General features: G+C 41.9%; 1 protein-coding gene across 11 annotated transcripts; it reads right to left on the bottom strand.

The window, feature by feature from the left end:
- Positions 1–454: 454 nt before the first annotated feature.
- On the bottom strand, positions 455–24325 carry LOC110509562 (protein ARK2N). Of its 11 annotated transcripts, XR_016493467.1 has the most exons (7): positions 23105–23314; positions 21121–21975; positions 9537–9625; positions 9278–9427; positions 4912–5109; positions 3356–3467; positions 1589–3055 (listed from the first exon to the last, which is right to left on the bottom strand). XR_016493467.1 is itself a non-coding variant. In XM_090227378.1 (5 exons), exons 1-5 carry the CDS (start codon positions 24203–24205, stop codon positions 2857–2859), a joined length of 1383 nt encoding a protein of 460 aa, XP_090083504.1. In that variant the 5' UTR covers positions 24206–24325; the 3' UTR covers positions 455–2856. The 11 variants fall into 11 exon arrangements, 10 of the variants coding, with proteins under 10 accessions (XP_090083504.1, XP_021446190.2, XP_090083507.1 ...); XM_090227378.1 differs by lacking the exons at positions 9278–9427; positions 9537–9625; positions 23105–23314 and adding an exon at positions 24187–24325 and having other exon boundaries at positions 455–3055; XM_021590515.3 differs by lacking the exons at positions 9278–9427; positions 9537–9625 and having other exon boundaries at positions 455–3055.
- Positions 24326–25721: the final 1396 nt, after the last annotated feature.

The following is a 25721-nucleotide window of genomic DNA, read 5'->3' as shown; positions in this document are numbered from 1 at the left end:
CTTCAGAGTTCCCTAAAATACCAGCACATAACAATTTAATTTATTTTCTAGGCTAGTAAAATATCTATTAGCAATTGTTCTACTCACCAATGACAAGGGGACTAGCCATGGGAATTAGCATACAGCTGTAGTGGTGGCCTCAGGATTAACAGAGATGGCAGAAGGGCTCCGTGGTTGAGGTTAGGATAGGCAGATCGCACAGCTCTGGTCCCCCTTGCCTGACCTCTAACCCTGTCCCTTTGTGGGTGAGGGGTCATATTGTTCATGAAGAGAGGGAGTCCTCTGTGCTGTTGGGGTACTGAAGAAGGGAAACACTGCTCTACACAGATATTGAATCAGAGACAAGTAATAAGTGAAGCAGAAACATCCCTGTCACTCTGATAAGGCAAAGACACTGACAAACCCAACAGTACATGGTGGGAATTACATAAAATAAAAATCACAATCAACACAGTCCTTAATACGTTATTTATTTAGTTTTAAAATAGTTTCCTTTTTGTTCTACAGACATCATTTCAAAGAAGTCCGGGACTTGCAAAATATTAACTCTCATTTCTTGTTAATTTAAAATAATGACAGTAAAATAAATTAAACAGAACAAAAGGGTTAAATTACTGAGAGCGGGTTGAAACAATGTTTAACTTGAGGACAAAAATGTAACGCGCAACCATTACTTGAGTGATGCTGCCCTAGTTTCTTACAGAAAGCAATCCACTAAGCCTAAAAGGTATGAGCAATGTCTTAACTGACAAACAATAATCATAATGAAGAGCTACACAACAAGAATGGGCTTAGCGGTGTTGCATGCAAGAGAATAGGTCTGGAATAAAAAAAGGTACATTTTAGTGGTAGCTGCATGCAGTGGAGAAAACTGGCCAGTTAGAAACCGTCATGGTGATACTGAAATTCCAACATAATCATGTCATCATCTAAATTACACAGTATTTTTCTCTGGAAGGAGGGTGATGTTAACACATTCAAGTTGAAATCAACTAAACAACGTAAGAATAAATTCATAGACCTCAAAATAATTTAATACATGCAAAGGGAAATAAAAGCTGTCAAAAGCTTAAACATCACAAGTCTGTAATGATTTTAAGTCTTTCGTTGACAAAAATTTGATTAGACTTTGGTTCAGTTCCTGGTGTCGAGGACTTTTCCCTTTCTGTGACCAGCAGGAGTGAATTAAATGCTTCAATATAACCCTCTAATGAGGGAAAGAGAGATAGAGACCAAGAGGTTAATGCAGTTCAAATGGATGTGATGTTTCATACCAGATCATTGGTAAAAACTAACTAGGCGTGGTTGCAGTCTCACCAAGCCTGAAGTACTGCATGAGTACACAATAAACAGGAGAACCAGGTAGTCCTGAGGAATCAGGGTTAAAACAATTCGTACATTAAATAGGTATCTCTATAAAGCCCCCAAATGGGCACAACACTCACCAGTACTTTCCTTGTTAATATCTACGTCTTAAATTCACATCTATTATTAAAATAACTTTTTTGTAGAGGCGGCAAAATCCGCCACACTTTAAGGTAAGAGAATATACATGACTCTGAAAGAAAATAGTTCACATTCCAAGGCATTCAGGCAATCTTCGCTTTTTAATGTTCAATGGAAGATACATTTCCTCAGATGTCAGAAGGGGGTCTCGAAAAGTTTGGAGGAGGGATATCTCATTCACACTGATACACATACACACAATCCATATAAGTGCATCCAGTTAGCACTGCAGGGTCATACAGTCACTGACTACCAGAATGACACCTGGGACACTTTCAGACTGTTCTCCATAGCAACGGGCTGGCTCAACAGCCAGCAGACCTGTCTTACAGTAACAGTACTGTACATAACCTGCTATGTCAGAGAGCTGCAGCAACTGTTTAAGTACAAACAGGACTGCAGCACTCATCTTGTCCTGTGTGTCTGACCACTAGCTACTCAAAGAGAAAGACAGGAACTGAGCATAGACCAGTGATGCTGTTTGTTTCCTTGAATATATAGTATTTTTTTCCTATCTAGCTAGCTTAGAACTTGATTTAGCTACGGTCTTAAAGGCATCGAGTCACTGACAGCACAGTTATCAATAGTATAAATTAAACATAATTGGCTATATATTTTTGTAAGCGAAGTAAGGTAAAATCAACATTATTACGGTAGTTTGACCAGTGAGAGTGTGGAGCCAGTGGTCAAATCTTAACATACTAACACCTAAAAAAGTGACTCTTATCGAGATGTATGAATCAGGTCAAGCCACCAAAGCCCTGTCACAGGCCGGCGGATCATGCTGTAGAAAGTGTACCAGTTGCCATTTAGTATCAACTGAAATCCCAGTCCAGTCAGTCGGAGAATAGGTCACCAGTCTGTAGTGCAGCAGGTTCAAGCCACTGATCCTGTCCCGCCCTCATGCAGCAGCTTTTAAGTCTTGTTACAGCTAGCGGACAGAACACAAAGTGCCTACTTACGTACGCACGACAGTCTCCGGGATGAATGAGGTACAGGACAGGGAGAATATTGCTATGTGTTTTACTGTAAAACGTCTCTATGGTTCCACCTGCTCTAGTGTCTTGCCCTCCTGATTATTATATATTTTTTAAAAACGAACAGGAATCACCTTAGTTAAAATAGCTTATAGGTTATAAACAAACAGCACTCAGCAAGAAGAGAAGAGTCCATGGGGCTGCATCTCAAGACACCCTATTCCCTATATAGCACACTTCTTTTGACCAAATAGGGTGTCATTCGAGACACTTCCCACGAGTCACAGGTGGTGGCTGTAATACTCAGGAAGGGCTTCCGCCGTGGTGGGGGAGGAGGAGAGGGGTGTAAGGAAGTCTTCAGCGCACAAGTTGCTCAAAGTAGGAATTTGTGTCTAGTATCCTCATCCAGAGTGAGGTCCACTACCTCCGGAGGGGACACCCAGTTGGGCTGGGGGGACACGGTAGTCCAGAGCTGGGAGGATTGCCTTGTGCTGTTGTTGAAGTGCTCCCCTGAGTTGGGTTTCCAGGCAGAGGACAGGCTCTGGATCACTCCGGCCCTGGGATGGGCACATCTGTTAAGAGAAGCAGCACAATAACACAACAAAGACATTAGAGCAATGTAAGATCAATCTTTGGGCAACAACATTACACTGAGGATTTGGTAAGTGCAAACTATGCATTGCAGTTCACCAGTTCCTTGACGTTGTCACACAGTAAAACTATAATGACAGTTTTGTTGCAGCAATAAAACAGTCGCATGACCATGAACACGTTTCAGAGAAACACCATATAACGATTACAGTTTCGTAGTGTTTGCAGTGCAGGCAGATGTGACCTCAGTGTGTGTTGTAAGTTAAGCTTTCTGAACTCACCTTGCGTTTTCTTGCACTCCTACTATTTCTACCTCACTGTCTGAGGAGGGGATGTTGATGTGGCCCTTGTGCTGAGGGGGTTCCCTGTTGGCCAGTTCTGCCTCCATGTGACCTGCAACACAACAATGCAACACACTTTAGAATGCAAAGGGACATGTAGAGCTTTGCACCCCAGTAAAACAAATACAACAAAATGAATTGTGAAGTTAGGGGAGACTGAAATTATACAGTTCACACACCTCTTCTGGAAGTCTAATGGACACGAATATCTGGTTTACTCTAAATTGCAGTCGATCTATGTCAATTTATACTGAACAAAAATATAAACGCAACATGTAAAGTGTTGGTCCCATGTTTCCTGAGCTGAAATAAAAGATCTCAGAAATAATTTCCATGTGCACAAAAAGCTTACTTCGCTCAAATTTCGTGGACAAACTTGTTTACATCCCTGTTAGTGAGCATTTATCCTTTGCCAAGTTAATCCATCCACTTGACAGGTGGGGCATATCAAGAAGCTGATTAAACAGCATGATAATCACACAGTTGCACCTTGTGCTTGGGACAATAAAAGGCCACTCTAAAATGTGCTGTTTAGTCACACAATCCAATTTATAAAGCCCTTCTTGCATCAGATGATGTCACAAAGTGCTGTACAGAAACCTAGCCTAAAACCCCAAACAGCAAGCAATGCAGGTGTAGAAGCACAACACAATGCCACAGATGTCTCAAGTTGAGGGAGCATGCAACTGGCATGCTGACTGCAGGAATGTCCATCAGAACTGTTGCCAGATAGTTGAATGTTGATTTCTCTACTAGAGAAATTGGCAGTAACGTCCAACCGGCCTCATAACCACAGACCATTTGTAACCACGCCAGCCCAGGACCTCCACACCCAGCTTCTTCAGATGCGGGATCATCTGAGACCAACCACTCGGACAGCTGATGTGGGGAAAATCTAATTCTGATTGGCTGGGACTGGCTCCCCCTCCCATCGTTGGACCATCCATGGCTGCGCCCTTGCCCAGTCACGTGAAATCCATAGATTAGGGAATTAATGAATTTATATTGACTGATTTCATACGAACTGTAACTCAGTAAAATCGTTAAAATTGTTGCATGTCGCATGTATATTTTTGTTCAGTATACAGCTATGTCAATTGACTAACTGAATTGCTATGAAATACATGTACAGCAAGACGAAAAAGAAAAAGGCAACCTCAAAAAGAAAAACAGCATTTGGAGCGCCAGAAAGGAAAAGACAAGCAGATAGACGGTGTCATTTCTCCTTCAAACTCCAAAAGATCTCCCCTTTCCAACCTTCGGAGCACAGTACAAAATGTTCTATGCAACCGTATCTATGTCATGGAGCTTGAGATGGAGGAAATTACATCATTATGACAATATTACCAGGTCTTCATCTCGGAGAGTTTGGTTCCTATCACTACTTGTTGCCCTAAACAATCTTCTTGTGCCTGTCAAACTGTCTGCGGATTATACAGGAAGTCATCCCGGAGAGGGTGGAAATTTCAGTGTGATATAGCGAGTTTGTAACTGACCTGCTGAGAGAGAGCACAGATGCTGTACTCTTACTGCCCCAGAGTTTGCTCCCATATCCTGGTCCCTGTGTGTTTTTAGCCTTTCATGTGTTATCACGGTTGTCCGGCGCAGGCACACTCTCTCCACAGTCACACTTAAGCTCTCCTGGTTAGAATCAGTGTCCGAAATATCATAGTGGCCCACTACGGGAGGCCCGTCTGTAGAAACAACAGAAAACACTTCATTATTCAAATCACGGTGTCTCTCAGGAGGTCTCACGTTAGCAGACTTCAGTGTTCGCAGCAGACGTAGCTACCTCCATGAGCACAAATGCATTCTTTGCCATTTTCCCTGTGAAAAGGTTACAACCCCACTGACAATATCATAAGTGTTAGACCAAGTTGCTTGCAGCCCCCCATGGCAGATTATGTAACGGTACACAAAACTGTAGCAGAGCAGTTTGTAGGTCTAGAGCAGACTGTTTGTAGGTCTAGTATAACAGCGCACGATAGGATTTCAGACATGGAATGACTGAGTGGATCAGATACATCATAAAAACCCACATTCTACAACTTCCAATATTTTAATTAATGATCTTGACTGCTTAATGTCACCTGTCATGCGCAGTACTGAATGACCATGCGTTTCAGTTGTAAATATTTTTGTTGCTAGACAATTAACAAGCTAGTAATAATTTAACTATTCGACCTAAATAATTGCCTTTGTTTTGCTCAGCTGTAAATGCAGGGTTTGGTTTTAGGAGTGGGGGGACATAACCTGGCAGGTTTCTTTTTGGGCCTCTAAAGCTCATTTCCTGCATTTCTACACAATCCAATATGCCAGCTCTATTTAGAACAAAAAGTAAGCAAAATTGCCCAAAGTCATCAAGCTAGGTAAGAGAACGTGAAACATTTTTAAGTGATTAATAAGACTGAATTAGATCAAAGGTAATTCAATAATAAATATTGTGTTGCACCTTTAACCAATAGCCTAACAACTTATCATCTCTAGAAAAAAAAATACTTGATTCTCTTTATTAGGCATCCTCTATATCAAATTTCAGCCAGACTGACCAGCCAGCCCCATCTGCCTGCACACTCGACCTCCACCAGTCTAGTCAATAACTCAACTCTCCCAACACAAGTTCCTTACCAGTTCCCATCTTTATTTTTTTGTTGTTCCCAAGTGAAAGGTAAAAAAAAATGACATAACACATACACCTCAAATATACATTAACAACCAGAAACAGCAAATTCTCAAAATAATTAATCTCATAGGCCTAATAGTACGATAGAGCTCTTTTTACATCATTTTTTGCACATAATAAAGCGATGTCACGCCGTCCTGTTGCTAGTGGTCCACCACCCTGCAGCACCTCAACCCAACACACCCCACTAAGGTTTAGGATCTAAGTGAAACATTCATTATTGGTTTAGGGTGTTTTAGGCCAAGGCCAACGTGACAACCCACAGGATGGCAGACACCCAGGGCCAGGACTGAGCAATCCAGCAGCTAGGGATTGCCGAAATAGGTATCTTCCATGACGTGGGCACATTTTCAATACAGACTCCTTTAGTCGTACTGTATTCAATACAAGTAATCCAGACCTCATGAAAGTTGCCCAGTAGACCCTTAATCTTGTAATACATTTCTTAGCCGCTATAAATGCTTGGTTACACTGTTTCTTCAGATGGTCTCCAGTATCAACATTTCTAAGCAAAAAATTAAATTTTTTTAAAAAAAAATTAAAAAATAAAACAGGGAGATGGGAGAATCTGTAGACATGCTGAGATAAAAGATCATACTCTTTGCCAGAATTCAGCCAGCCTTCACAAGACCATAACATATGCAAATATGTCCCCTTTTGTGTTTACATCTCCAGCAGAGGAATGACATTTCTGAGTGCATGTAATTCAGTTTCACTGGCATATATTACATTCTAAGGATGGTCTTAAACTGCAGTAATCTATGACTGAGATGATATGCACATGACTGGGCATTCAAACACATCTGTATCCAGTCATCATCATCGATAGCTTCTACCAGGTCTTCTTCACGTTTTTGTTTTACATGTTTTGTGTCATCGGGAAAAGCCTCTAATACCCCTTGACCAGTTTGTAAAACAACTTGTGGTTTGTCATGCCGCCTAAAAAAATAAAAGCATCTGGCGAGTTCAGGGTTTGCTTCACAGAGAAAATAAAAGTGTTGCGTTCAACTCAGCTCCGTCACAGACTGGTCTTCCTTGGCTACCTGACCCTGTGGAGACCCCTGTCACCATCTGATCCTCTTAAATTAAGGCATGACAAAGAATTACCATGGTGTACATTTATACATAATTTTACCCAAAAATAGAATCAAATGGTTCAATAATTGAAAATAATAATTGACCATTATTCCCAGATCCCAGACTGTAGCTTTAAGCTGCTGTCTTGTAGCTACTGTAGGTCTACCCATCAAGTCAAGATGGAACGTTGTATCATTCACTGATATTGTTACATACTGTAAAATTCCCCTGAACTCTATAGACTGGTCTTGCCTGGCTGTCTGACCCTGATGGGACCCGTCACCACCTAATCCTGCACTTGAGGGCTGCATTCCAGCGGGATCCGACAGATCATTGCAGCACTGTCAGCGGGCAGTCCGAGACTGCTTTGAGATGAAAATGTACAGAACAAAAACATAAAAACGCAACAATTTCAAAGATTTTAGTGAGTTACAGTTCATACAGTGCCTTCGGAAAGTATTCAGACTCCTGGACTTTTTCCACATTGTTATGTGACAGCCTTATTCTAAAATGAATAACATTTTTGTTTTTTAAATACCTAATTTACTTAAGTATTCAGACCAGTTGCTATGAGACTCGAAATTGAGCTCAGGTGCATCCTGTTTCCACTAATCATCCTTGAGATGTTTCTACAACTTGGAGTCCATCTGCGGTTGATTCAATTAATTGGACATTATTTAGAAAGGCACACACCTGTCTATATAAGGTCACACAGTTGACAGTGCATGTCAGAGCAAAAACCAAGCCACGATGTCAAAGGAATTGTCCGTAGAGCTCCAAGACAGGATTGTGTCGTGAACAGATCTGGGGAAGGGTACCAAAAAATGCCTGCAGCATTTTGCAGTAGCCTCCATTATTCTTAAATGGAAGAATCTTGGAACCACCATGACTCTTGCTAGAGCTGGCTGCCCGGCCAAACTAAGCAATCGGGGGAGAAGAGGCTTGGTCAGGGAGGTGACCAAGAACCCGATGGTGATACTGACAGAGCTCCAGAATTGCTGTGGGAATGGGAGAACATTCCAGAAGGAAGGGGAACCTTCCAGAAGGACAACCATCTCTGCAGCACTCAACCAAACCAGGCCTTTATGGTAGAGTGGCCAGACGGAAGCCACTCCTCAGTAAAAGGCACGACAGCCCACTGAGTTTGCCAAAAGGCACCTAAAGGACTCTTGGACCATGAGAAACAAGATGCTCTGATCTGATGAAACCAAGATTGAACTCTTTGGCCTGAATGCCATGCATCACATCTGGAGGAAACCAGGCCCCGCTCATCACCCGGCCAATACCAGCCCTACGGTAAAGCATGGTGGGGTTGTTTTTCAGATGCAGGAGACCAGTCAGCATCGAGGGAAAGATGAACGGAGCAAAGTACAGAGAGGTCCTTAATGAAAACCTGCTCCAGAACGCTCAGGACCTCAGACTGGGGCAAAGGTTCACCTTCCAACAGGACATATCTAAGCACATATCCAAGACAACGCAGGAGTGGCTTTGGGACAAGTCTCTGAATATCCTTGAGTGGCCGAGCCAGAGTCTGGACTTGAATCCGATTGAACATCTCTGGAGAGAGCTGAAAATAGCTGTGCAGAGACACTCCCCATCCAACCTGACAGAGTTTGAGAGGACCTGAAGAGGATGTTGTTTTTTTAAGTACTTTTTGCTTCGTCATTATGGGGTATTGTATGTAGACTGAGAATTATTATTATTTTTAAATACAAAAATTAGAAGGCGGCTGTAACCTAACAATGTGAAGGGGTCTGAATACTTTCCAAGTGCACTGTGTTTTATATAAACACTACCGGTCAAAAGTTTTAGAAAACCTAATTCAATAGTTTCTATATTTTTACTATTTTCTACATTGTAGAATAATTAGCGAAGACATTAAAATTATGACATAACACATATGTAATCATGTAATCATGTAGTGTTAAACAAATCAAAATATATGTGTTATATTTGAGATTCTTCAAATAAACAGACCAGGTGTGCAAAGCCGTCAAGGCAAAGGGTGGCTATGTCATGGAAAGAGCATGTGTCCTTCATGTTATGTACGCATACATTCTTTATTAAAAACTTTGAGGGGGCCAAAATAAAATCACTCCTACCTGTTGTCGATCCCTGTTGTAATAGGAATCTCGGCTGCATAATTTGTGAGTGCATACAGTGCCGTATGGGAGTCAAGTCAAGAGAAAAGGGCACCAGGTTCACAGCAGATGCCAGGCACTCCAAAGGATAAGGGCCCAGAGTTTTCCTGGCTGATCAGAATCACAGGGTCAGGAACAACTCTTGGCCCTCCCTATAACTAGGCCTAATGAAGATAAAAATGACTAATATAAACCAAGATTCTCACTTTGTTAAACATACCTGTCCTCAATGGAGAATAACCATAAAGGTATTTGATGCACTTGTAAAACTGGGCTCGCTCTCCAGTGAGATGCTGACATGATACAATACTGTGGTAAACAAATAGAAGACCATTTACAGTACTGTGATCCATACCAGACAATAAAGCAAACCAAATATATCAAATGAACTGTGCACCATGAAATTAAAGGCAGGAGATGGAAGGTGGACAAAGTCTTGTTAACATAAAAGGTTAAAAAAAATGTATCAAAGAATGTCAATCACTACAATTCATGAGCATATGAACACATATGACACTGACATACAGCGAAGATCACAAGCAAACAGTAAGAAATGAATGCAGTTTAAACCTTGTGGATTTGATAACTGTCGCTATATTCCACAGTACATTTTGATCTGCAAATTGCGATACACCAAAAGATACAGCCCAACTGAATGTGCTTCCAGATTTGTTCCTTTAGCTGTCCTGAATGTGTAGTGTTTTAAGAAGTCCTCTTCTTTTTTTCTTTTTTTTTACCCCCCTTTTTCAATCTTGTCTTATCGCTGCAACTCCCCAACGGTCTCGGGAGAGGAGAGAAGGTGGAGTCATGCGTCCTCCGAAACGTGACCCGCCTAACCGCTCTTCTTAACACCCACCAGCTTAACCGGAAGCCAGCTGCACCAATGTGTCGGAGAAAACACTGTTCCACTGGTGACCGGGGTCAGCATTAGACCGCTGAGCCACATGGGAGGCCCCATCTTTATTATTTTAAAAGAAACTGGAGAAGGTTGTTCAGACTCAAGCAACAGGATCTGAACCAGAAAAAGCCACGTTGTCACCTGTATCTTATGTAGGCCGATATAGGAACCAGTAAACAAACATACGCTTTACCACTCTGGAACCCAAACTCTGTTGTGTTAGTGTGAAACCTGGTTTCAGTTTGATAATACAAGTATTATCAATACAACTACTAGTCTAAAAAAGGCTGTGTTTGCTTCAAGCACAGGCCAGGTTGGCAGACAAACACACAACCAACACCTAACTACTAGGGCCGGGACTATACCAGTATTGCATTAGTATCGTGGCAAGGAAACAAAAAACCAAGCAGATTTAACATTTAGGAAAACAGCACTAAGGTCAGAAACAAACATGTTGTCATCCAGCTATAGCACAGAATATTTTATCTACAGCAGTTTTTTAAAGGACCAAAGAGTTTGATCTGCTTCGTGTTCTTTTTTTACCATGGAAAAAATATTGTGATACAGGTATCGTTCCGGCCCTACTAACCACTGAGGATATGAAAATAATAATATTGATATTTTATCTCTTGTTCAACACAAAAGATAACACATCTAAGGCCCACAATCTGCAAATAAAAAACTGCTATCACTGTATTAGGCCTAATCTTTCACAGTATCAGTGCCACCACAACAGCTGTTCAGGTGAAAAGAGACATCAACTCTACCTACATATAAAAGTTTAACAACGTTCTGAGTTGGACATCCAAATTCAAGGAATCATATGGGGCAGTGGGTATATTGCGTTAAGAATATAATTCTCTCCAGAATGTTTACTGTTAGTAGAGCAGTATTTAATCAATTACAAATCCTAACCTAGTGGCTGTTGCTCTGAGTAAAATGGCAGTATGATATTCCTCACAACGTTCTCATTCCCAGCATGAATTCAGTATGTCAAGGCACATGCTATGAAGCAGCCCCCTGCCTAATTGGTTGTCTGGGGTGCTGTAATGCACATTTTTGTGCGAACTGACACAGTGTGTGTGTGTGTGTGTTAGCTGGTAAACATGTATACTTTTGGAATAGGCCATACTGCAAGCAATACAATGAGAGCCCTGACTTGACAGTCTCTGTCGATAAAATATGCATTGTCCGTGTCAATGATGCATGTTATGCAGTACAAACAAGTAATTTGGCTCCGTTGAGTTGTTTAAAACGCATTAAGAGATTTCACATGGATTCAGTGCAGTGAATCACAGTGATTCAAGTTCTGCAGGCATGGAGGACTTTAGAGTGCCATTCAAATGTAATCACCTGTATCTAACTGCGGTTGATTGTGTTGTTTTTGTACTTGTACAGTCTTTATGTAAAAACACAGGCAATGCACAGCCATGCTCTCCGGGTTAACTAGTATGGAATACTGCACATAATGGACTTTCAGTAGAATTGGTGGCTTGGTGACTAAAATCAACGATAACATTTGTAAATCAGATAAGCACATCTGCAGTCATCACTGTGTGCGTGATGGTAATGGAACTTTATCCATTCGGGAAATACAGCACTAATGCAGCCCATGAGTCAAACAAGCCACTTTCAATAGCCCGGGGTCGGAAATGTCCGGGTTTCCATTTTGGGTGGCCACTGGCACTACGTCAGGCAGGACGTTGTTGTTGAGGGGATCGGGGGACATGCTGCTCATGGTGATGTTCTCCTGGGCCAACATGTACGCCGCCATTGTCTCCTGCGACTCCGACGAGGGAAGGAAGGAGCTGGGCAGTGACGGGCGTGGCGCCCTGTGACGGTGCCGCACAGGAGCGTCGCTCGAGTGGATGGATGAGTCGCCGCTGTCGTCCGAGTCGAGGCGCGTCAGCTTCTCCATCCAGACGCGGAAGCGCTCCTCGGTCTGCTGCTGCATCACGGCGAAGCGCGTCATGGCTTCCTCCAGCACGCTGCCAATGCTGTTCCTGTCCCACGAGCCACCGCTGTCCAACAGGCCCTGAATCCGAGCGCTCACTCCGGAACCCTCCGCTGCACGGCAGAAGCCAGCTTTAAAGACATTGAGGCCAAAGCCATAAGAAACACAGTAGTACTTTTCATGTACGCACGCTGGTGGACTGTTTTTGTTTGTTTGATAAAAAAAATTACAAATTTGTTTTTTTAGTTTTGTTGACGTGCAGATCGACATTTTCATGCTGATGACGGACTACGTTTTCATGCAGTTGTAGCAGTCAGGTCTGTGTAGGGAATGCAGTAATGGTTGATAACATGGAGTTCTACAGATCCATTCTGGACAGAAATTTGTGTTTTAGGAGATTGAGTTGCTGTACCTCTTCATTGAAAGTGTTTACTGAAGATTAACCGTCTATAGTTTTGGCGATAAAATAAAGAAACTAACTACACGCACGGTACAATTACAGCATACAATAATTAAAGATGAAGCACCAAGCCACAAAGTACCATGGTTTTGAAATTCCACCTTGGGACGTCAAATGTACTTAAACAAGCAAGATATATGACCTATTTGATCTAGCACTAGCAGGCAAGTAGCAGGCAAAGCATTTTACCACTACCTCCATGTTATTTCTGTGCTTTAACCCAGTCTAAATAAGGACAATGCTACCTCAAATTAATATAAATTTGTCACCGCACTGCCAACTTTTTATTATTATTATTATTATTATTATTATTATTATTATTATTATTCAGGGAAAACCCATTGAGACCAGGGTCTCATTCAAGGGTGCCCTGATCATAGTAATACAAAAACAAAACAAAACACTGAGTAATACCATACGCCAAAACTGTAATACACCAGCTAGCAACATCATTGAGATAACAATGGAATGCCAGAGTAAGAAACAGAAGAAGAAGAAGAAAAAAAAAACTCAATATGAAAGGTCAAGAGCTTAAAGCAATAATTATATTTATTTGATCTACAGTTTATTTTATTTAACTGGGCAAGTCAGTACTAGGGCAATTTATATTTGACCCATTGTACTGATTGAAGTTGAACAACACATTGTTTCTGTAATTCAAGAACTCATTTGTGAACCCAACGTCAGTGTGCTGCTAAGTTTAGCTTCCTCCACTGTTCCTGTCCCCATACCAGGCTCGAACCAGTGATCCTCTGCTTTAGAACATGTGACCGCCCTCCTTGACAACTGTTTGAGCTATACAAAAAAGGTATGACAATGGAAATACATTATTCTATTTTTGTGTTATCCTCTACCCATTTTTAAATCCATTGTATCCACGTGGTTATTTTTATTTCTTTTTTAAATTGTCAAATAAAAATCTATCAATTCACTCCAATTATCAGGAAATCAAGTCACAGGGAAGACAAAGGGTCACTTATAAAACATCAATAAGACAATGTGTGACAATCTAGAATATAATTAATCTTAAAATGGTGTACTCAAAAAATGCCTATAAACCGAGTCTATGATTTTGTATTTTTTTGCTAGCTTTGACGAGATGCTGCAGTTAGTGCAATCATTGGACGGGAAACGGGATACCTATTCAGTTGCACAACAATGCATTCAACCGAATTGTGTCTCCCACATTTAACCCAACCCCTCAGAATCAGGAGAGCAGCTGTTGTTGCTCAAAGGCAGAATGGCAGATTTTTACACCTTGCCGGCTCGGGGATTCGAACCAGCGACCTTTTGATTACTGGCCCAACGTTCTTAACCGTTAGGCTACCTGCTACCCCATAAGGATCTCCTAAAAATGGGCACCGCATTGCCAACAAAGGTGTTTATTAGAACCTATTAGATAGACTTGAAGCATCTGCTGTAACAGTCAACCAGAGCTATGAAAACAGCTGCGTCGAGAACCAGAGCTATGAAAACAGCTGCGTCGAGAACCAGAGCTATGAAAACAGCTGCGTCGAGAACTACTGCACTGAAAACAGGCGCTACTTCTGTCTGTACAACACTGGACTGGCGCCCAGGGGAAACTGGAAGGGCCACAATTGAATAATTCAACAGTTCCTCAACACAACCAGCACGGTAGGCTAGAAATCCAGTGCAAAATGGCATGGTGAACTACTGGAAGGCTCTGGAAGATGGAGACATCTCATTCCATTCTGCATCAGTCTCTCTATGACAAAGGACAGGGAGAAGTAAATCACAATAGGGTGGTTCCATTTGATTTCAATCCCTTTTGACCGCACCCCTTTTAAATTTGAACAAAGGTAGACATATTTGACCATAATAGAAGTCGCCAGAAAGTAACTTTTTGGACCTGAATGCCACAACATTTAGGAGAGGTGCTCAAAGCTGACCCATTTTGCATACCCCCACTACCATGAGACAGCCCTGTCTTCATCACTGGAAAAGGTAAATAGTTGAGTTTAATATAAAAGCTTACAAACAGGGTTGTCAAACTATTTTTTACAAATGTTTAATAATTTATTTTTATTTTTACATTTGACCTTTTACATCAACTCTGAATTTTTCACATTTGTTGTAGCTTAGACTAGAGAATGACCAATATGGATTTTTTTTTAAGGCTGATGCAGATACCGATTTTTTTTTTTGGGGGGGGGGTCAAGATGGCCAATATTTTAGGTCGATTTCAAAATCATTAAATTAGAAAATGAATACAGTCATGTATGAATTATAATGCATCAATTTAATAAAAAAATAAGTGTAACCAATCTAACGACATAACGGTAATAATTTTATCTGAATGGTAAATCTCTTGATGACCTAAATAAATTAAGATGGCATAGGCCTACTCACAATACAGGTGAATGCCCATTCAATAAGAGCGTGTGCATGCATTGAGTTATTGAGCTTGTTCTGGCTGATCAGTGGAGTCTATGGTGCTAAGGATGACAAACAATCTGTTCGCTTTCCATTTGGGACTTACTAGCCAACATTTGTTATAGAAGCATCACTCCAGCATATCACGCCTGTATGGAAGGACATTATATAGGCACTGCTATTAGTTTGAGAACATAAAATAACATATATTCAAAGCAAATGGGTCCTATGTAACGTCATTATTTGTGATCACGGATGCGTATGAAACTAGTTTGTCATTTTCCGTGATTTAATTTTTTTAATAAAAATGTAACTGTCAGGACGCATCTCTAAACAGCTGCCAGGACGAAATTCGCTAGTTCAGCTATCTGTCAAGAAATGGGCAGGTTGTAACTTCATCCTACGGCTACGATTGGATAGAGTGTAACTCCGCTCCCTTTCACATCTCCCTCCATCGCTAATATCACGTGCTGCTGTTTCCAGGTACTATGAGAACTAGATCAACGGCGATGAAATTTGCTACCAAGCCATAACATTTGCATAATATCTAACAAGGAGAGGAGGAAAAAAAATGAAAACAATGCACGTTCTGTCTGAATTACTCAAATCTGCCCATGGTTTGAGAAGTGAGTACTCAGACACACGCTGGTCTACAGCTTTCTTGCTCCATAAACATGCAGGAATATTCTTTACGTAGCTAAACCCATTGCTAACCTTTATTTGGGCATATTAAAACACGCATTTCCCTATTATAGCAATCTAATCCGACTTTTCAATTCACGGATACAATTGCGGCTAGTCAAATCAGCACACCAGGAAATAGCTAACCTTACAGTGCAAGTCAGATGGCTTGTTGCTGAAAATGGTGCATGCTCAAAATGATAACTAACCAACTAACGTTAGCTAGTTACATTGGCAATTAGCTCATAGCATCATGTTTATCTAACCAGCAAGGTAGCTAATATAGCAAGCTAGCCAACAACACAAATTAAAGGGTTAGTTATCGTAATATTTGCTAACAGATCGCATAGCTGTCTGCTTTGCTAGATAGCTGGCTAGCTTATTGCATGCATGTCGGGGCACGTCGACACAAGCCTGATTGGCAAATTAACTAATATTTGCAACAGGAGTTTAATTTTGGTTACTTTAATTTTGGTTAAATTCAGTTCGCAATACCGAACCTTTCTTTTGGAGAATGAGCTAGCTTGCTGCTGATTTTCCGAGCCAGATATTCCTCGGCATTAGACTAGAAAAGGCCAATATCGGCCCGATATATGAGCTCAGTTGTTTATCGGTAGTTCTCTACCTTAGACCCTATTTTACATGATTTGAAGTGTTTGTGTTGTGCTTGCCATTGTTTGAGAAACAGCATGCTCTTGAATACAGGGTGGGTGTCGTGTTTTGGCTGATAAATGTACTGAAATGGGAATAGAATTGACATTTCAACTTTCAAATGATCACATAGAGGTTTTACATTATACTGTCAATCTTCCATAGGAAACCCATTGAAATAGAAATATAGGCAATAGAGTAGACCTCTATTTATGTTGACATTCGATGGTGGCTGGACCAGCAGCCATCTTTGTGGTAGTAATTGGAATTTAACAATCCTTTTGCAGCAGTCTGAAGGGATATGTCAATTCTATGATTGAAATATACCTACCCCATATTCAAGAGAATGCTTTGTCTCTGCTGATGGTAGGCACAACACAAAACTCACCTTATGCAAAATACAGTCTAAACTACACCATTGTGGGAGAAACGATATATATATATACACACACACACACACACACACGCAACATGCAGTTGAAGTCGGAAGTTCACATACACCTTAGCCAAATACATGTAAACTCAGTACTTCACAATTCCTGACATTTAATCCAAGTAAAAATTCCCTGTCTTCGGTCAGTTAGGCTGACTACTTTATTTTTAGAATGTGAAATATCAGAATAATAGCAGAGAGAATGACTTATTTCAGCTTTTATTTCTTTCATCACATTTCCAGTGGGTCAGAAGTTTACATACACTCAATTAGTATTTGGTAGCATTGCCTATAAATTGTTTAACTTGGGTCAAACGTTTCAGGTAGCCTTCCACAAGCTTCCCACAATAAGCTGGGTGAATTTTGGCCCATTCCTCCTGACAGAGCTGGTATAACTGAGTCAGGTTTGTAGGCCTCCTTGCTCGCACACGCATTTTCAGTTGTGTCCACAAATATTCTATAGGATTGAGGTTAGGGCTTCGTGATGGCCACTCCAATACCTTGACTTTGTTGTCCTTAAGCCAGTTTGCCACAACTTTGAAAGTATGCTTGGGGTCATTGCCCTCACTACATATTTGTCGCCAGACCCACTGGCTCCAGGTCATCTATAAGGCTTTGCTAGGTAAAGCTCCGCCTTATCTCAGCTCACTGGTCACGATAACACCCACCCGTAGCACGTGCTCCAGCAGGTATATCTCACTGGTCATCCCCAACGCCAACACCTCTTTTGGCCGCCTTTCCTTCCAGTTCTCTGCTGCCAATGACTGGAACGAATTCGGAGACTTATCTCCCCCACTAACTTTAAACATCAGCTATCTGAGCAGCTAACCAATCGCTGCAGCTGTACACAACCCATCCAATCTACCTACCTCATCCCCATATTGTTTTTTACTGTTTTGCACACCAGTATTTCTACTTGCACATCATCATCTGCAAATCTATCACTCCAGTGTTAATTTGCTCAATTGTAATTACTTTGCTACTTTGGCCTATTTGCCTTACCTCCTCACGCCATTTGCACACACTGTATATAGACTTTGTGTTATTGACTGTACTTTGTTTATTCCATGTAAACGTGTTGTTTGTGTCGCACTGCTTTGCTTTAACTTGGCCAGGTCGCAGTTGTAAATGAGAACTTGTTCTCAAACGGCCTACCCGGTTAAATAAAGGTTCAATTAAAAAAATTGTCCATTTGGAAGACCCATTCGCGACCAAGCTTTAACTTCCTGACTGAGTTCTTGAGATGTTGCTTCAATATATCCACAATTCTCCTACCTCATGATGCCATCTATTTTGTGAAGTACACCAGTCCCTCCTGCAGCAAAGCACACCCACAACATGATGCTAACACCCCCGTGCTTCACGGTTGGGATGGTGTTCTTTGGCTTGCAAGCCTCCCCCCTTTTCCTCCAAACACAAAATGGTCATTATGGCCAAACGGTTCTATTTTTGTTTCATGAGACCAGAGGACATTTCTCCAAAAACTATGATCTTTGTCCCCATGTGCAGTTGCAAACCCTATGGCTTTTTTATGGCGGTTTTGGAGCAGTGGCTTCTTCCTTGCTGAGCAGCCTTTCAGGTTATGTTGATATAGGACTCGTTTTACTGAGGATATGGATACTTTTGAACCTGTTTTCTCCAGCATCTTTACAAGGTCCTTTACTGTTGTTCTAGGATTGATTTGCACCAAAGTACGTTCATCTCTAGGAGAAAGAACGCGTCTCCTTCCTGAGCGGTATGACAGCTGCGTGGTCCCATGGTGTTTATACTTGCGTACTATTGTTTGTACAGATGAATGTGATACCTTCAGGCGTTTGGAAATTGCTCCCAAGGATGAATCAGAATTGTGTAGGTTTACAATTTTCTTCCTCAGATCTTGGCTGATTCTTTATTTATTTTCATGTCAAGCAAAGAGGCACTGAGTTTGAAGGTAGGCCTTCAGATACATCCACAGGTACGCCTCCAATTGACTCAAATGTTGTCAATTAGCCTATCAGAAGCTTCTAAAGCCATGACATAATTTTCTGGAATTTTCCAAGCTGTTTAAAGGCAGTCAATTTCGTGTATGTAAACTTCTGACACACTGGAATTGTGGTTCCAATTATAAGTGAAATAATCTGTCTAAACAATTGTTGGAAAAATTACTTGTCTCATGTACAAAGTAGATGTCCTAACCAACTTAACAACAAACTAGTTTTGGCAACAAGAAATTTGTAGAGTGGTTGATAAACGAGTTTTAATGACTCCAACTTAGGTGTATGTAAACTTCCGACTTCAACTGTGTGTGTATTATAATATATATATAAATAATAATTTTCTTCATGGGAGTTTTTTTTATTATAGCAATTGACGTTAAAGGATTAAAAAATACATGTTTTTACAAATTTGTTTGACAAAAACCTGTTGGTATGCATTTAAATATCAAACTCAACCCTTTACCTTTTCCAGTGATTAAGACATGGATGTCTCGTGGTAGGGTAGGGTATGCAAAATGGGTCAACTTCAATTTCTGACCACTTATACAAAGGATAAATATGGAAAGTTTTGTTCAAATCAAAATAATGTGCGGTCAAAAAGTGATTGAAATCAAATGGAACAACGCAATACTATGTATGCCTTCAACGTGAATGACACATTTACTACTATGGTATGTCACAGCTTTGAGATACTACTATGTCACAAGGTTACTACTATGTCACAAGGTTACCGCTGCACACTGTTCTCACAGTGAATACCACACAGTGAGGTCATATACAGAACAAACTAGCAAATTAGAGGCTAAACAATAACCCAATTGTAACATTCTCAATAAATGATGTCTATATTCCCACAACATGCCAATAACGACAGTCACAGTTCAACAAGAACACTACCGACGTGTGGATTACGTGGTGAAGACGCGATGTGTTGTAATCTTCAAAAGGCATGGTGAATGGAGACAAATTAAAACAGTGGAACAGTCATTAAAACATTCAACACTCAGTGAAGCCTGTGCTAGTATCCATTTCAGATGAGCAAACATGAATAACCAGAAGCGTCAGTCAGCATTGGCTTGGGAGCAATCGTTACTTCACGTCTCTAGTTTGGAACCACCAAGACTCTTCCTAGAGGTGGCCGCCCGGCCAAACCGAGCACCTGGGGAGAAGGGCCTTGACCAAGAACACAACGGTCACTCTGACAGAGCTCCAGAGGTCTTCAGTGGAGATGGGAGAACCTTCCAGAAAGACAAAAAATCAAGCCTTTATGGTAGAGTGGCCAGACGGAAGCCACTCCAGAGTAAAAAGCACATGACAGACCGCTTGGAGTTTGCCAAATGGAACCTAAAGGACTCTCAGAACATGAGAAACAAGATTCTCTGGTCTGATGAAAGCAAGATTGAACTCTTTGGCTTAAATGCGAAGTATCAGGTCTAGAGGAAACTTGGCACCATCCCTACGGTGAAGCATGGTGGTGGCAGCATCATGCTGTGGGGATGTTTTTCAGCCGCAGTGACTGGGACACTAGTCAGAATCGAGGGAAAGATGAACAGAGCAAAGTACAGTGAGATCATTGATGAAAACCTGCTCCAGAGCGCTCAGGACCTCAGACTGGGGCAAAGGTTCAGCTTCCAACAAGACAATGACCGTAAGCACACAGACAATGCAGGTGTGGCTTCAGGACAAGTCTCTGAATGTCATCGAGTCAGCCAGAGCCCGGACTTGAACCCGATCGAACATCTCTGGAGGGACCTGAAAATAGCTGTGCAGCTCCCCATCCAACCTGACAGAGCTTGAGAGGATCTACAGAGAAGAATGGGAGAAACAACCCAAATACAGGTGTGCCAAGCTTGTAGCATCATACCCAAGAAGACTCGAGGCTGTAAACGCTGCCTAAGGTGCTTCAACAAAGTACTGAGTAAAGCGTCTGAATACTTGTGCAAATGTAATATTAATGTTTTTTTTTTTAAATACATTCGCTCAAACAAAGTACTGAGTAAAGGGCCTGAATGCTTATGTAAATGTAATATTTTTTTTGATTTATAAAATTTCCATTTCCTAAAAGAAAAAAGTTTTTGCTTTGTCATTATGGGGTATTGTGAGGAAGAAAGAAAAAACTATCCATTTTAGACTAAGGCTGTAATGTAACAAAATGTGGAAGTCAATGGGTCTGAATACTTTCCAAATGCACTATACCTGTGATGTCTGGAGCAAATGTATAGTGATTGTTACTTCATGGTATGCTAAATGTGGGTTACTTGGAATGTCTGTAGTAAATGTATTTAACATGGGATATACATGTGGTGAATATTACCGCTGGGTGGGTTGGGGTGAATGTGTCTGGTGTTGATTGTTACCTGGGATATCTGTGGTGATTGTCTTGCCGCCTGATGTCTCATCTTCAGAGGAGCAGGTGCTAGAGTCACAGGTGAGGTCGCTGTCACTTGTACTGCTATCCTGCAGCAGGTTGTACTTCTTCCTCGCCGCTGCCTCACGCTTCTGCCTCAGCAGCCGTATCCGCTCTTTGTGCTTCTGGCTCCGGTGACCTTTGACTTTAGCCAGCCGGCCGTTGGTCTGCTTCTCGCCGCCTGCTCCTCCTGCCACAGCCGGCTGGCAGCGGTTCTTCTTGGCTGCCATTGTGTTGGTGGACATCTCACTTTCAGAACGTGAACGCCGGGACTTTTGCCTGCTTGACGATGACGTTTGGCACCCTGCTGCCAGCCCGGTGTCAGCCACCATGGTGCCCTCATCACCTGACGCCCGCGAGGCGGCTCCCTCCTCACCAGAGGAGAGTGTGTCTGAGTCGGCCTGGTGGCCACTGGAGGAGGGCGAGAGCATACAGGGGTTGGAGGAGTCGCTCTCGTAGACGTGGCCTGAGGCGGGCTTTTCACTGCTGGTGGAGGCGTGCTGGGACTCTGGAGAGTCTCTCCTTAGCTCCTTCATGAGGCAGGGCATGGAGAGCAGGCTGGGCTCACCCTCCATCTGCAAGGGACTGTCCCACTCTTCTCCTGGTGGAAAGCTGGTGGTGCTCTCTGTTTTAAAGGGCTCCCCCTGCTCCCCCCTAAAAGCAGCTGCTGACCCCACCTGTTTAGGACACTCTGGAAGGTTCTCGCCATCCACAAACTCCTCTGTGTCTGCCATCTTAAGGCTAGTTGAGAGTAGGGCCCCGTGGTCTGACTGTCTTAGAAGAGTGGGCCTGGGCAGGAACTCACCTGGAACAACAATACATATATATTTAGGGAAAAGGTGATACTTGGTCAGTTGTATAACTGAATGCATTCAACTGAAATGTGTCTCCTGCATTTTTATACACACACACACATACATACATACATACATACACACACACACACACAAAGAAATGCAACTTCACACAGACTGTTTGGTTCAAACGCCTAAGGAAGCTGGCTATTTTTCTTCTTTGCTAGCTGGCTAATGGTAGCTTAGCTGTCTGGCTAGGTAGCTAGATTAGTGTGTGTGGGTAGGGGGGGGTCGAAGGGTGCTGCCCGTAATTCAGGGCATTCTGCAGGAATGCCTCATATTTGTATTGGTCCATTTTTAAGCTAGGACGCTCAAGTACAGTAGGTGGCATTACTGTACTGTAACGTTGGATGACAACCGCCGATAAACCCAACAAAAGAAGAGGCGGGGGCTAGAACTGTAGCTAGCTAGTGTCTTTCACCCCCGCCAGTCGTGCACCACTTAACCTGCAGTTCTGAGGGCAGGTGTTCGGCAGGCAGGAGCAAAGGTCACTGTGTGCTTGCTAGGACTCCGGTACACAGCTGGTGGGACGAAACAGGTAGCTAGCTAGGACACCGGTAGACAGTGTCCTTTGCTCCAGAAAAACTCAAATACTTGCATTTCTCTTTTGAAACATTTTAATCGCATTGACAATCACGGGAAATCCTGAATATCAAGTGTCTCACAAGCATGAAGATGGCTGGTGAATAGGAGGGGAGGGGCTTTAATACAGGAACCAATGGGATGCTTGGTCGCAATGCAGGAATGCCCACATGCAGGAACGCCCTGAATTGCGGGCCGCTACTGAGAAAGGCTGCAAGTTTCCCATAAATCGATTGTTTTTGACGAGTGGATTCAGTTGCGGGGAAGGACGGGTGATTTGTAAACATGGTCATCCATGCATTTGTTATACTAGCACGAACCCGCTGGGCAGATAACTACGTAGTTAGCCAACTACCTAAAATGGAAGAGACGTAACATTAGCTATGCTAGTGACGATTCGATTTAAAACGCATTCCTTCAGCTAGCCATGGTATGCTAGCCAGTTAGCACTGACGGCGTATCTAGCTATGCAGGCGAACATGCTAGCTAGCAACTTACCTTGGACCGGGTGTTACACGCTTGTTTCTTCAGTGTCCGACTTCTGTGACATCTTATTTTTATATATGCATATATATTTATGTATGACATACAAATAATACACTTGCAACGTCAACCTTAATCCATTCACACATACGAATACCAGCTAGCTACTTATTTCAAAATGTCCCCACCGGCCGATGTTCACATAAAAATGTGCGTCACTTCCGTGGTTGTAAATGACATTAGGGAAAACTAGCACCTCGGTGCGTCTAGGAGGTAGTGTAGCTACGTAATCACTTCAGGTTGTTGTATGTGCACTCTGCATATTGGTTTTGAACTTAAATCAATAAAGCCGTACTCACATTGACAGTTTGAAGTGACTCAAATCCAATTTATTTTGCATATCCGATTCGAATCTGTTCTTTTTCCTGCAGTCTGAACAGGCAAAAAGTACATGGAATCAGATATTTCAAGCCACGTTGCGTTTTCAGTCCAATACTATGCAAATCTGATTCCTGGACATGTCACTTGTCTGAATGGTCAAATCTGAATTTTGCGCTCGTGGTTTTTAGACTTATTCGGCATATCTTGCTTGCTAGCTACTCTGACATTTTGACAATAACATGTGGTAGCTAACTAGCTTGTTATTTAGTGAATGTGCTAGAAAGCTAAACAGCTACCTAGCTAGCTACTTGACTGTTGTGGCTAGCCAAAAATGACTCATTTTGAAAGTTTGATCATGTTATCCTTTTTGGCTTTAAAAAGTGTTCTTACACTGATTTTGAACATTCAACGGACCTGGGAAACGTCCATGTCAGGCATTGTCACCTTAGCATGCTACATAACTTCTGAATGATAGGAAGCACCACCAATCAGCTGCATCATTTGTGGGGGACGACATGTTTACTGTTGCATTGTTTTCATAGGAAACGATTTGTGGCTCATCTTTACTTTCCCCACCTATGATTTTGTAAGACAGCTAAAGATTCCAGAATGTGTCTAAGGGTAAGAATATAGCCTAAACAGCCCATGACAAGTTAATGAAAAACCTTTGATTTCCATAAACATTTATTATCTTTAAAAATACTTTCAACACTTACCATCCCCAAAATGTGTCATTTTAAAGGCAGCCCTTTAGACATGGAGAAATTCATGAAGTCCACCTTCATCTCCAGTTGAGCATCAATTGCAGACAAGGAGAAAACAGTTAACTTAAAGTATAAGTGTCACAATGTAGAGTATTCCATTTTTTACTTCCGCAAGAGATGGACTCTAATGGGGAAATACGATATTTAGAAAAGCATACCACAAATTTAGAAAAATGAAAATGTAAAAAATACTAACATTGCTTACTGGGCTCAAATCTCTAGGGTTCTAGTTTATTTTACAAAGGTATAATTTTTTGTTTCAACGTGGCAACTTGCTGCAGAGGGAGGAGAAAACCATGGCAGTACATTTCACAGCAAAGCAGAATGGCAAATACTACCAGCTTAAAACATAACATGATTAAACCTCACAAAGTGTAAATATAATAATTTGGGTCAGTCAGTTGTGTCTAAATCAGAGTTTGGAAGCTCAGTGTGTCACAAGGAAATTAAGGTTAGGATTACAATTATGTCAAAAAGTCATGCTGCTTTTTGCCAAGCTTCACATGATAATTGCCCCTCCGCCCACTTTGAGTCCCTACATTGAATGGGGCTCCGTTGTTTCGTCGCCCACAGTTTTGAGACTGAAAAGCCCTATACGAATTGACCAACTATGGGTTGCATGCCCTTCTAATCAAATCAAATTGTATTAGTGTCACGAACCGGCTCAGAGCCCGTAACAAAAAATGGAGACAACGTGGAGATAAGGCGTAACAAAAAATATATTTATTAACTAAAGCAACTAAGGAAAATATACAATGGTGTGTGTAATCAGTAGTGTAAGTGAGTGTTTGTGTGCATGAATGTGATGATGCAGGGTGTTAAAAGATGCTAAAGCAAACAACCCGAAAACCACCAAGAACCACAACAAAATCCATAAAGGTGTCTGCATGGAGAGAGTCTCCTCCATGAATGGGGAAGTGATGTATTTATCCTGGGAGACACCGGGCCCAGGTGTTTCCCATGTAGCTGACGACCCTCCCAACTCCACCCACCAGCATCCTAATAAGGAAACAACAAAGAGAGAATACGGCAGACAGAGTGGGAGGGTCGTCACATTAGTCGCATGCCCCACATACAACCTTACAGTGAAATGCTTACTTACGAGATCATAACCAACAATGCAATAAAAAATAAAAAATACAAGTAAGGAATAAAAGTTACAAGTAATTACAGAGTTGCAGTATAACAACAATAGCGAGACTATACACAGAGGGATACCGGTGGGAGGGGGGGGGGGGGGGGTAATGCTTGGGGGTAGATGTTAGATGTTCAGGAGTCTTATGGCTTGGGGGTAGAAGCAGTTTAGAAGCCTCTTGGACCTAGACTTGGCGCTCCGGTACCACTTGCTGTGCAGTAGCAGAGAGAACAGTTTATTACTAGGGTGGCTGGAGTCTTTGACAATTTTTAGGGCCTTCCTCTGAAACCGTGTAGAGGTCGTGGAAGGCAGGAAGCTTGGCCCCAGTGATGTACTGGGCCGTATGCATACT

This window comes from Oncorhynchus mykiss, chromosome 29 (assembly GCF_057628025.1).
Source record: "Oncorhynchus mykiss isolate SJ-2025 chromosome 29, ASM5762802v1, whole genome shotgun sequence".
Lineage (NCBI taxonomy): Eukaryota > Metazoa > Chordata > Actinopteri > Salmoniformes > Salmonidae > Oncorhynchus > Oncorhynchus mykiss.
Note: the sequence above shows the minus strand (reverse complement) of the source record. Positions and strands in the feature narration are given on the sequence as shown.